Raw genomic sequence first — 13,683 nt, 5'->3', positions numbered from 1 at the left:
GATAGGTTCACTTCTTGTAAGAATAAATAACACGGGAGCTCCGCCTTAAGACTTGGCTAAAATAGAGAGATCATTCGAGCACAATACCCACCATTCGTCCAGCAGAGTCGAAAGCATCACCACCCAACTCTGACATAAAAGAGAAAGAGGGAATAAGTAAGCGTTAAAAACAGGAACTTTAATCAACAACAATATGCTTCCATTTTCCATCTTAACTTCGACTCGACAAACCAATAAATGATTGAAGGGGTTAGTTGCTAAAGAAACTGTGTTGTTGCAGGAGGCCAGTCTCATGTTTGCTGGAGGGGCCAATTACATGGAGCACACAATTTCCACCCTGCGATGGACTAGCATCCCATCCAGGGGGGGAGTATGAATACTCCTAGTCGCTTCATGCTACGGAAACCGGAGATAAGCGCCAGCCTGATAGGCCTTCTGGCTCGTAAGCAGTGACTTTTTTGACTTACACAATTTCCATACTGGGTCTCTGAAACGGCGTTTTCACAAGTAGAGTTACTTTTGAATGACCCTTTCGCGCATTTCATTTCTGAAGCCAATCACAAGCAAGTGCGTCATTAATGATAAAGTGTTAATAACTTACTGCGATAACTCGACCACGTTTGAAAATAAACATGGAGGGCATAAGTGAGGAATCTTCAACAGATTCGTCGGACAGTGTTTCAAGGGATAGTTTTAGTCTTTACACAGAAAGAAATTGCTCTGATGGAGAGCGTCAAGACGAAGAAGACCCTGATACGCCAATTGCAGCAAAGAAAAAGCGTAAGAACCACAAATAGGAGGTCCAATTGCAACTCTCCGGGGACGAAAAGCTTTGCACACTCCTGGGGCGGATCCGGGGAGGGGGGGGGGGGGGGGGGTGAATGGAGTGCCTAGCCACCCCCATTTTGGCTTATTTTTTTTCTATTTATTTGCTTTTTATTGTATTTTTATTCTCGCTGGAACAGATACTGTTCATCTGACGTGAACATTTTTATCAATGCAAAACATAAACAAAGCCAAATGGCAGCCTAAACTATCTGGACTTTTATCAGAGTAAATACTTCGGTCCCTTTCCATTCATATGCCATTAAAATATTCCTAGATCCGCCACTGCAGTCCTTATGGTTGCTCCTGAAACAAATCAACTATACCTAGCAATCCGTTGTCCATATTAAGGTGAGTGTTGGAAGACGTTGAACTGACAGCAGAGGACTGCGAAGAAATAAAATGCAAGAAAGAAAATGAGACTCATTTGCCGTTGTATGCGTGCGTTTCCTAAACAACTAAAACTTTCGTCACTTCTCGTTGCAGATTGCTGAAAACAGGCAAGAAAAGGTCAGAAATGTGCATAAGCTTCAACACGATCTCGCAGAGTTATTGTTTTGCTTATTAACTGCTATTGTTTATTAGCGTTTTCGTTAATGTCGCCGTATTAAATCCTAGGTTTAAGTCGTGAGGAGACAACAATGGGACAGATATGATGTGCATCCCTGAATGACAACGAAAAACGTGATCCAAAAATATTATTTGGTTTTTCTTTTTCCTTCGTCCATAATGTCCATCAGTAAAGTTTTACAGATCACTGCACGAAATCCTCCAATATCATGCAGCCATCTTGAGCAAAAAGCTCTTTCCTTTTAAACATATTCACAGATTCACAACAATGCGGAAATTAGAAGATTTCTTATGGTACACAACTGGTGGTCTCAAGATGTCAGTCGGTCTAGCCAATCACAGCCCGGCATTACGTTTACCATTCCCCTCTACGGAGCCAGCCATATGATAAAACTACATATTGAATATTAATTTCATGTCTCAAATTAACTTCCTCAGTTCCATGTGGTCACTTCTAAAGTTGTTTTTTGAGGAAGTTGTTCCTTTTCAAACAAAGGCCTTAGGGGCTGTTTACATGATACCGGAATGACTTTCATTCCAGAACGAGTTCATTCCATCTCCATATATTCCTCTGTATCTGTTCACATGATACAGTGACGAAAAATCGTCCCCGTACAAGTCATTCCGGAATGAGTTCATCCCGGTTTTCAATCCGAATGAAATTCTCGTTTTCGCATGACAGTTAACTCTAGTAGCATGTAAACTGAAAACGAACTCCGTTCGAGATGAATTGTGTAGTGTGGGGTGAGTGGCGCATGCGTATCGTTTTCAAGATGGCAGATGGTGAGGAAAATACTGACAAGATAAGGGGTAAGAAGGGTAAGAAAGATACGAATATTCGCTGGAAATGGGACGACACGAAGACATTAGCGAGGCTACAATTTGAACTCAGAGTGAAAAGACCTGTTCGTCTTTTCTGTTTAGCCCAAAGAAGCAGCCCAATGGTCAAGTTGTTAGTTAAACTTGCAGATGTGGCCATTAATAGGCACAATAATAGGCACAATAATATGTGCGAAACTTGCGGCATCTTTGTTTTTGATCTGGTGTAAAAAACCATGCATGAGAGAAAGCCTACGGTCGATTTTACCATGTGAATGCAGTACGAACTACATTCTGGAACGAAACTCATTCCGGACTGAAAGTCATTCCGGTATCATGTAAACAGCCCCTTAATAAACTCGGTACCATTAAAGCACTTGTTTCCGGATCGAAACTTTACATAGCTCATCATTATTCTTCGCTACTCGAATTGCTGTACATAATTCCGAAAACTGACAAAACTGAATATAAATAAATCCTTAAATGATTCGTATGCGGCCGTTCCCTTTGAGCTAGAATGGACGGACTTAACATCACAGAGCGTACTTAATCCATGCCATCTACCTTTTTTAATTCGGGGATTTACAAATATATTCGGCCTTGGGCCAAGGCCCCATGCATTTGACCTAATTGTATCCATCTTTGTTCTGAATACAATGGCGTTAAAAAAAAATCTCATCAGTATCGAAAGGTATAATAGTATAGAAAATACAAGAGACCAGGCCTCGGTTGTTCAAAAGGTGGATAACGCTATTCACCGGATAAATCACTATCTAGCGGATAAACACTAGTAAAACCAATTCAGTTATCCAGTGGGTTGTGATTTATACATCGGATAGCGCGCTATCCACCCTTCGAAAAACTGGGGTCAGTATCTCATGCAGTATCTAACCTCTTCTGGTATCACCATTCCTCCGAACCAAAGCTTCATATTCATTAGCCCGCCCGGATTTGCTGCCATAAAATGCTGCATGAAGGCTTCAGTATTCTCTCCAAAGACGGATCCATTTCCCATTAGGCCGTTTGATGAATGCGCAAGAAAAGCCCCAAGCATTTCCATCCTAGTGCTGTAGTCAAGCACTGGAAACTGCATCGAAAGGCTATTATTCACATAATCACCACTGTAGATTCCTTGAATATCAGAGTAGGGGAAAAATTGATTGTCTGGACTCCCATTAAACGGTTCCTCTGCCATCACTGTGTTACTTGGGTAATATGGTGTAATAGTCTGACACAAAACAAGAAAATTGAAAGCTTGTACAGAAGCACTAAATTCGCATTACTTTTATAACTTTTTTCATTATTCTAACTCATCCCGCAAATAAACTGTGTTCAAACACTCCAGAAATTATATTGGCATGGATGATGGTGTTGACGTTCAGCGAAAATTTTTTTTAGGTTTTCACGTTCTCCACGAACGTTAATTAATGAGCACCTACCCCAAAATTGTTTCGGCTTAATTTGAGTCACAAATATTCGCATTGTCCTGGAGACTTGAAGGAAATTAAAGTGATAGGTTGTCAGTGTTTAATAATCCATTTTGTGGGTTTTTCTTTTTTCATCTAGATTTTCGTTTAATTCCGAGCAAAGAGAGTTCTGGGTCTAGCAAGAGGTATGAAGTCATTTGAAGAACGATTCAGTAAATCCGTATCCTTTGCTTAACTGACGAGCATTTGCTGCGTACGTCTCGACAGAATGAAGTGGAGTCATCTAAATTATTTTAACAATGTAACATTTTCTAAGAACAGTTTACAAGTCGTTTGGTTGTTGAAGTCGTGGCAATCAAAACACAAAGTATCGTTTAAAGGTGTGATAATCTAGTGCTTTTCTCAACTGTGTGATGAACAAGTTCTTGAATTGACGTCACTATTCAAAATCCCCCTACTCTAGAAAATGTGAAATGTAGGGAAAAGTTTGACATTTCTGAACGTTGTTTAACAGAAGCCGTCAAAGTAATGCACCAAATGTAAAATGCACTTGCAAAGTAGACATCTAAGACCACAAAAGCCTGGGCCCTGGCCAGTTGTTCAAAGCGTGATTAAGCCGCTAATCCTTGATCACTGGCAACTTAAATTGTAGGTTATTTCCTGATGAAAAAGACTTTCCAATAAGACTCTTGGTCTTCAGTTTTCAGACTTTTTCTTTCCATCAGCATAAATTAAAGATTTTAAGGCTTTTTTTTGACGGGCAAAATTCACCTGCTTGGGTTGGTATTAATCGCGGATTAGTATTAATTAACTGGCTGTTGAACAACTGGACACTGGCTCCCGTAGGGATTCGTGTGAGCAAAATCCGCAAATTCGATTGCGCTTTTATCATGAGTACCTTACGTTAGGTTAGTTAAGGTCCATGAAAGAAAGTGGCGAGAACGAAACCAAGAACGCCGCAAAAAACAAAGGCTATGCTGGCCCTGCTTTGCAAGTGCGTTTTACACTTACAGACACTTCGTTGGCGTATTTTGTTATAAACAACGCGAACTTTTCTTGGGACGCGAAATTGCGTTTTCCTCTGAAAACTGCAATGGCGTCCACTCCAATTCAGTTCCAGTACGGTAACTAATACCAATTAAATTCTAATGAATCACAGAAACCGCAAAGTCATTGCAAAAACTCGAACTTGTCTGACTAATTCTTGTGTTTTCATCTAGATTTCACGTATTTCTTTCAAATCTTATGAACAATCTCTCCCTGGCTATCCTGAGGGCCTGATATCACATTTATTTGTCTTACCGGGGTAATATCATCAAGATCACAGCTGTCGTCAAATGAACCATCACTACTATCCGGCTGATAAGGTGACCCCTGTTGCCGATCGTCATAACGCATGGATTCTGAATGTAACTTGAAGCGGTAATCAACTCCGTCTGACTCAGGAGGAGGTGGTCTGATTACCATTGGCTTTTGGCTTGTCGAACAGGGGTACTGAAAAAAAAATTAAATGTTCATTGAAATACCTCACCCAGGGTGTGAGAACCAGTATAGAAGAATCTTTGCAGTTTACATTTTTGCCTCATTAACAGAAGGCTGTCGTTTTTTAATCAGTCAGTCGAAAATAAACAACTGAATATTGAAAGTGCATTGAATAATCAGCTATATCTGAAAATTTCAACCCGATATACCAGATAATCTCCGAGAAATGATACTTCGGAGCGAGCAACTCCCATACTAAGCCTATGTCACGGCATTTTTACAGACCAATCTACTTTTGGACTACCTTTGCCGCAGTTACGGTTCTGTGATGCTACGACGTTAAGTTAGTTTCCTGTAATTGGTCCTCAGTCTCACTCGCGGGAAATTCAATTTAAAAATAAATCGGCCTGTGAAAACGCCGTGAGAGTAATATATGAGAGTTGCTCGCTCATGGGCTCCTGGCTCATGGGCTCACAAAAACAACAATAATGTTTATTGTGATGCTCCTGTGGAACGCATTGTAGCACATTCCTTATTTTGTCCTACTCTGCAAAAAAAAAACTGACCTGAACAACCCTCTCTAATTTAAGGCTAGGACGACAAAAGTTAATGTTTATTCTCGAACTTTCTTCAATATCCAATCAGTCAGTCCTAAATCCCCCGATCCAGTTAGAGTTATAATAATAATAATAATAATAATAATAATAATAATAATAATAATAATAATGCCTATAATAATACTAATACCTAATACCTAATACCTATCATGATTGGTGCTCTTGGAAGCATATCAAAAGGTGCAAAGACCTGGTTTGGCAAGCTAGATGTACCTTGGAAGTGTACAATTATCGGCCATCCTTGGAACTGCTTACCTGTTGCGGAAAGTGTTGTGTCTCTAAGCTACGGGAAGTGGCTGAGACACAATAAACATTACCCAGTAGAACACCCGACAACTGGAGAGAATCGAATAATAATAATGATGATAATGACTTTATTCCAGTATATCCAATGATTAATTGGCTCTTCATCTGGAAAAAATAACTAACAATGAGACTGACTTAAATAATAAAAGGTTTTACGTGAACTGCGTCTTTCGTTTGGTTTGTCCTCCGAGCTCAAGTCTTATGGAAAGGGAATCCCTTTTAGATGGGTGATCGTGCAGATGCGGGAATCCGCATTGTACGCCTTGTCTTACGTTGTGGCTATCACCTGTGCTTCTCACCTCAGCGATGTTACGTGGGCTTAGTGGCCCGCTGAGTTCCCCCCTCAATAAAATCGACTCCCAGATTACCACATTTGGCTATAGAGGGGGTCATGGGTTAGATAACATTATTGGTTTCAGTGTATAGCTCTTGAAATGAAATTGCTAGTGGATGGAATAACCGTGAAAACTTGAAGACAGCGCAGAGTTTAATGTTGGAAAAACCTTTTTGCTTCCATTTGTTTAAAGTTCCACCAACCGACTAGAGACAACAATGCTTGGCTTTCTTGATTTACTGAATTCTTTCCACTTACTGAATTTTCTGTGAACACAAACTCTTACGGAGGACTTCAGAATGAACTTTGAATTCTTTGTCTTCTTCCCTTTTCAGCTATTGGTCTCTATCTCCTCTCCAGATATAGCAAGGTAAAAGATTACAGCTCCACCATAGTTGTCGCAGTTGATTATAGCTTCCTCACAGCCGTGTAGCATCCGAACCATAAGTTCAATCACAATGCGGCCGACCACGAGGGTAAGCCCTCGGGCAAATAAAGAGTGTCCTTTCTATTACTTACGAGCCTGCTTTTACTCTTAGCATCTAGAAAGTTCTGTTGCTATTTATAGTGTATTAGTCATTACAACGTCCACTATTTGTGGAAACTGCTGAGTCACATCAAAGAAATTTCTGGAATATTACAGAATGTAAGATAATTCTAGAAAAGTCGGGAATTATGATCCTCATAACACTAGTCTAACACTATGGACAGCTTATATTCGATAAATTGTAAAACAGGTTATTAAAGCAACCATATCTCCTCTTAAACCCAGTGAAGAGACCAAATCACTCTTCATGCAATTTTTGTCGTGTACAAAATTTGCCTTTTTCTAAGAAACGGTTTTCCAGTTCGGGTTAGGCCATCCCCTTTTTGTTCGTTTAAGGCCCAGTACGTAATCAGGACAACATTTTTCGTGCAACTTGTCGCGCAACAATGTTGCGTTGCAAGTTGAGTTTTTGTGTTGCAAAAAGTAGACGTCGCTTTTACTTTTTGCAACATAAAAAATCGTTGCGCAAGACGGTGGTAATACGCGCAACAAACCATCTCAACCAAGAGAGTATGAAGGTAAGAGAAGTAATCCCTCATATTGGCCCTATTTCCATCGTATTCCCTCTCAAGTTATCCTTAAATCTCCTGAGAGATCTGGTATTCCCACGAAGGTTAACTGATAGCCAATCATATGTCCCCATTTTTACCAATCATTAATTGCGTAGGAATTCGCTCAGCTGTCAACATTGGTAAAATTGGGGGCATATGATTGGCTATCAGTTACCCTCGTGGGAATAACGGATCTCGCAGGAGATCTAAGAATAACTTAAGACGGATTACAATGGGAATAGGGCCAATATGAGGGATTACCTTAATTACCTTAATTTATACTCTCTTGTCTCAACTGATATTGAGTCGGTCTGTCGGGTTGAAAAAAAAAACCTATAAAAAAAATTGCAAGTAGTTATTGCTGTGGAGCCTAGAAAACAACAAGACGTGAACCCAAAATAACTATGACGGAAAAGTTGGTTTCTAAGTCCAAAGACTGGTTTTACTCACCGGCTGGTATCGTTGACTTGGGCTTTTTTCTGCCTTTGGCTCTACTTTGGGTCTCTGCCTTGGGTTCTTCTTTGGCGTAACACCTGATAAGGAAAAACGAAAAAGATAAGGAAAAAGAATCAAAATTACGGGATTTTTGGCTGGGCGTGTAATTTATCCATTGTTTCGGTTTCCTTCTGAATATCAATTGTAGGAGTTATTGCTATGGCTAATTATAAAATAAAAAAAATTGCATAGTACGCGCACTCTCATTGGCCAATAGCTGTGTTTAGATGAGAGTATGGAAACACAGCTGCGACATCACACGAATTTTGATTGGTTCTGTGTTGTCGGATGCGCGTTTTGATTGGCTGGTAGGAAATATGAGCTTGTATCAAGAAAATCTGCCTCAATCTAGTAAAAAAACAGCATTTTCGTTCATTTGTCGAATTATCTTTGAGACATATTTTATAAAAGCAATAGAGGACTTTTTTTCCGGGTTTCCATAGCCTCATCTAAATACTGGGGGGAGTTGGGAGAATTGAGAATTCTCGACAGTTATGGCTACCCCGCGCAGTTCCTGTCACGCCAAGAATACTTTCCTCTACTTTTTTTAAGTCTGTCATTTTATTGGTGTTTCTTTCTGTCATTGTTGCAATGAATGGCCTACTTAATTAACTAATCCCACCTTATAGGGCCAGTTTAAGCTAAGTAATGATGACTATATATATAGGAAGTTTGTTGCCTGTTAAAAAAAATATACCAGTTCTTCTCGTTGGTTGTGGTTTATAGATATTTCAGTTTCATATATTTGTTTATCATAAATATGTATTTATTTATTGAGGAAAGGAAATGTGACAGGAATTGCATGCATGCATACTTTTTGCGCTGCTGGGATTTGATTGTAGATAGCTCTAGGCGAACTATTATTGACGACTTAATTGTTTTGTCTTTGCACACGGCTCTGACGCAACGTTCCTCCTTTTCCCAGGTTTTATCTGTGCCTTTGCACAGAAGTGAACCATCTGCATAATTAGGAGCACCTTTAGTGTCTTCATGGTCTGGCGAATGATTATTGAAATTTTGGAATAAATTGTATGAATGACTTCAAATAAGAATGTCTGAGCTGCTCAAGGCTAAATGAATATAAACGCCATTTTCAGGCTTATGACATCATGGCGTAAAAAGGTGAGGAAGCAAAAACAACCTTATTGTATCCTCCAGAGGTGAACATGTTGCCGCCGGGTAAAATTCGTTCTCAAGTTGAATCAGTTTTGGCCTTGGTAAAATTGGTGCTCCTCATTTTACCTAGGTTGAATACGCACTCAGATGAAATTGGAGCCTAAATTAAGTTCAGAGAAAAATTAGGCTCAGGTTAGGATTAGTTTTTAGTTATTATACATGGATATCAATTGACTCATTATACAAAAGTAAGTAATAAAAAGATAGGTGTTGGGTTGAGCATGTTCGTCGTTGTATTGTAGTGGTGAAGACACAGGACTATTGAACTGTAAACGCATAGCACAGTTCTTTGTTCCCTTGCTATGTTGTAATGTTTAGACGGAATGGATAAGTGTGTGAATACAGAAAGCGATAAGACAATACGAAACATTAAGAAGATGTGTTGAGATGCTGAGATGCATAAAACAGAACTTGAGTATAGATGTTTTCAGTCCTTTTGTGGCGAGAGAGGTTGATAGCTGCTTTAAACTAGGTCAGTAGAGTGCGTATTCAACCTAGTAGATAAAATGATGACTCACAATAGGTAAAACTGAACGGATTCAACTTCAGACCGGATTTGACCGAAAACATACACAACTTTAAGAGATACTAATTAAATCGGCAAACTGAAAGGGCACTGTCCCCCTGAAACAACTAAGAATCCAAGCGAATCAGGGAGCCAGCTGGCTAAATAGCTAAGACATTAATTCTATAGGCGAATCGGAGGCATACCAACAAAATGCTGAAAATTGAAAACAGGCGTATTATTCATGGAGCAAAACACAACAGCAAGGGTGAATAAAGGATTATTGTCAAAATATTATTGAAGGCGGAAGCTGTATGCTAAAAGCGAAGTTTAATTTTAAGTCTAAGTGCAGAATAATATCCGTTCAGTTAAGAATGCCGGACTGCCATACAGGTAACTATCGAACCAGTCCTTAGAATTTAGAATTCGAGCAAGTCTGTTTCCTGCAAATTAACAAATATGGTCATTATGCATACCGACGTGCACAAAAGTCACAGAAGTGCAGGAAGAACTATAATTCAGTCGTGTGGAAGTTTCCAGTGTGTGAAGGTGGCTCTACATATAATATCAGCAGTAATGACCTTTTAATAACTTTAATAAGCCAATGGAAATTCATGTATCACCCAGACCTAAACAAGTCTAAAGCCTCTCCCGAAAATGAAAATAAAACTGACATTATTCAGCATTTTAAAGGCAACAGGAAATATCGCAGTAAGGCGTCAACAAAAAGAATTCTGGAACGGTTTGTTAGAGAGTTCAAAGGGTGCACGAACAGTTGACATCTTCTCTTGCTCAGATTTCCTTTAACTCAATTTGGGCGTCTAAAATTTGATGAATATTTTATATTTGTTGTGTTTATCGGGCGTATGATTGCCTATCAGGTAAATCATCGTTACAATGATATATTGTGAAATTTATGTAACTGGCACAGGTAAGCAAATAAAGTTTATCGGATTATTTTGTTGTCGTCAAATGTAGTTTTTTGTTTTGTTTTGTTTTTGTTTTGTTTTGTCTGTTTTATCTTTACGTGAAAATGCTGAGAGTTTAAAGGCTTTTTGGCCATGTTCGTTTCGCTTTCGAAATTCAGTCCATCCCAGTATCTTATAAAAGGGAGCCCTTCGAAACACAAAACTTTGCCGGCGAAAGCTCTACAAAACACATTAACACAATGGTTGACGTTTACTTTCGAAGGCCGGTGTCATCCCTCGCCGGTGTCTATAGTCGTCAAACGGATGTAGCTCGTTCTCCAACTTTTTACATAAGCAATTTTTCAGATCGGATTTTTAAATGTTGAGTTGTTGTGTTGTTCTGTTCTGTCGTTTCGTTGTCCTTGAAAAGTCCCTCTGGGAGTGGTCGATTAAGTACGTATTGGATTGTATTGTATTAGTCTTAATGGTTTGGCAATCATTCCCTGGTGTGAACAGACATATCCCTATGGTTTGCTCTGGCACTTATTTTCGTAACTCGGGAGCCGCAGTCGCATCGTTTCGATTACATTTGCTCGCAAGTCAACTTGTGTCAAGGAGTTTTTCCCCTCGACCGCAAACTCACGAAATGGACTTTTGAGAAAGTCTACGTTTTGTATAATCTATCCGCTTCAACTTGAGAGCTGACGTCCGTGTTGCCATGATGCACAAAAAATGTGTTTTGTTTTTTTGTACGAGGGGAAAATTTAGACATTTTAGACATGTTTTAGGGGAGAGCTTCTCTTGTGGACAGAGTGATTGCAAATTTCAAATCATAAATAAATTCTTGAGTCGACCAATCGAATTATTAATAGATACGCCGTAGTTTCGTTAGTGCACTAATGAGTGACTGAGTAAAGAGGTTCGAAACATTATGTCAAAGTGAAGTGAGGAAATTCACTTTTACACTGCTTTTTACTAACGAATGCGTTTGGAAAGCTAAGCCAAGCGCAACAAGTGCAAAAATGACAGTCGAATGACGCTCAGAGGGAAACATGCCGGAACATAAGGGTTTTGGTTTTCGCCGGAATTCGTTTTAACAAACTCTTATAAAGTTTCGACCAGTATAAACGCGTAATCGAAAGTTTAAATATTCAAAAAGTCATTCGGACATTTAAAACAGGAAATAAGTCTTCACCCCTTTCGTATTTTTCCAAAAAAAAAAAGTGAATTCGGGAATCCCCTGATAGTGCTACACCTTAATTAATAGTTATCTCCTAAAGCGCTTCGCTGGCAATTTTTTTTGCCTCGTTATTTCTCTCAGTGTTTTTTCCAGGAGATTAAAAGACGTTGTATCGTGCTGCTAGGACAAGAAAGGTTTTGTTTCAAAACCGCAACAAAGGGAACATATCAATTCAGGAAAAAATTGCTGCTATTGTTTCTTATATCTTCCCGATGCGTTTATCTTCCGCTATCGATGTCTGTTAATGCGCATTGCGCGCGAGGCTGTTGATAATATTGGAAGTAAAACCAAAAGACATATCTAGTCGTTATTAAAATTCCAAGTCATCAATGATCAAAAATCCCCAGCATGCTTTTTTTTCTGGAAACAAAGCGGAAGCCTTTGTTGTGCAAAATAAATTCAGAAAATAGTTCTCCACGCTTTCTGTTTGGTACTTAGTTAATATCTTCACATTTTCGTCATATGTCGTCCATGGTTGTTTTTTTTTTTCTTTTTTTTTTCGTTATTCAAAACACACGAAAATCAATGGTATGATCAATCTTCTCTCCTTTTTTTTTCTTAACGGACAGTTTCATTGAATTGTCAATAAATCAACTGCGCTGAAATAAGGTCACTTCTTCCGAATCAGCACACTCGCTGATCAAGTAAGTATCGCATCACAGAGCTCTCCAGAACTTGCCTTGAACAGTCCACAAACAGTGGATTTGTAGTGTGGATTCAACCGATCTCCCACGCACAACATCTCAGCATATAAGTGAGTTAGCCAAGATACAAATGTTAAGAAATGCTCTTACCTTTGTCTGTAAATCGGAACACGCGATATGGCTCCTTCTCGTCCAAACTGTGAGGAACTCGGACTTCTTCCACATCTGGCATCTTATGCAAAGCACATCGAAATCGTGTTTTCCAAGTAGACGGATCGGGCGATTCACCGTCCTTGTACTTCTCGGTATGTTCAGCCCAAAGCTGAAATAACTTGGCGTCTTTCTCGCAGTCGAAATCTGGTTTGCCGGCATGCTTCCACGAAACTCGGAATTCTTTCTTGTCCTTGTCGCGCCAGAACAAACCAGGCACTTTTCCGCTGTTTATTTTGTCCTCCAGCCAAGGCCTTAACCTTTGTCGTTCTGCGCACATCACGTTATTTATACACCGCTTCTCTTCTCGCGTTTTCGTCGAATCTACCGTTCCTTAAAAGATTCAAGCAATCGCTATACTTGTTCGAGTAAGATCGACAAGCGCGGCCCACTCGAATACTTGCAAGAAACGCCAATCTTTCGCTTTCCAACGTCCATGTGGTGATTGAAATTTTCTCAAGACCAAACACTGTGTAATGTTGCTCCTTTTAAATCATTTTGTAGTGCACTGAAGAAGGGTTTTTCCCAGACAAAGCCCTGTTTTCTAATTGGTTGTTGACGACGACTTCCGCTTTGTTAATTATTCGCCATGTGCTACGGTAAACGGTAACGGACCTACTAGTAGGAGAAAACTGTGGAAAGAAGCTACGATTTCAGAGGAACAGTGCAAGAAGAATGAGAAATTTCGAGACCTGGGTTTTTTTTCGAAATCAGTAAAATATTGAAATTGCTACGAGAGTTCCAAATTCCCCTGATTTCTAGAAGTTGAACAATCCACGAGAATGACAAAATATATTGTTTAACAGCATGCAGAAATGTCATAAAACATATATTTCTCTCTGAAAATTTCAATTGGTTAAATGTGATTACTTTATATAAACGGAAACTCAAATAGAAAGGAACTTGACTGCTTTTTATCGCATTAAAATATTCATTTGGACTTGTGACAAGTCGGTAAACAACTTTGAGGAAGTGTTAACATAAAGGTTGGCACCCATATTTGAAGACAAACTAATTCCCCCATTGG

General features: G+C 39.3%; 1 protein-coding gene across 1 annotated transcript in view; it reads right to left on the bottom strand.

The window, feature by feature from the left end:
* Positions 1-13,327, bottom strand: part of LOC138019867 (uncharacterized) — a 20,307-nt gene extending 6,980 nt beyond the window's left edge. The window contains exons 1-6 of the mRNA XM_068866817.1: positions 12,597-13,327; positions 7,929-8,011; positions 4,944-5,135; positions 3,107-3,442; positions 1,152-1,212; positions 92-129 (exon numbers count right to left, since the gene is read on the bottom strand). Coding sequence (XP_068722918.1) covers positions 92-129; positions 1,152-1,212; positions 3,107-3,442; positions 4,944-5,135; positions 7,929-8,011; positions 12,597-12,936 — 1,050 coding nt within the window. The 5' untranslated portion in view covers positions 12,937-13,327. The remainder of the gene's footprint in view (positions 1-91; positions 130-1,151; positions 1,213-3,106; positions 3,443-4,943; positions 5,136-7,928; positions 8,012-12,596) is intronic.
* Between the last annotated feature and the right edge of the window lie 356 nt (positions 13,328-13,683).

The sequence above is a fragment of the Montipora capricornis genome, chromosome 10, assembly GCF_036669925.1.
Source record: "Montipora capricornis isolate CH-2021 chromosome 10, ASM3666992v2, whole genome shotgun sequence".
NCBI lineage: Eukaryota > Metazoa > Cnidaria > Anthozoa > Scleractinia > Acroporidae > Montipora > Montipora capricornis.
Note: the sequence above shows the minus strand (reverse complement) of the source record. Positions and strands in the feature narration are given on the sequence as shown.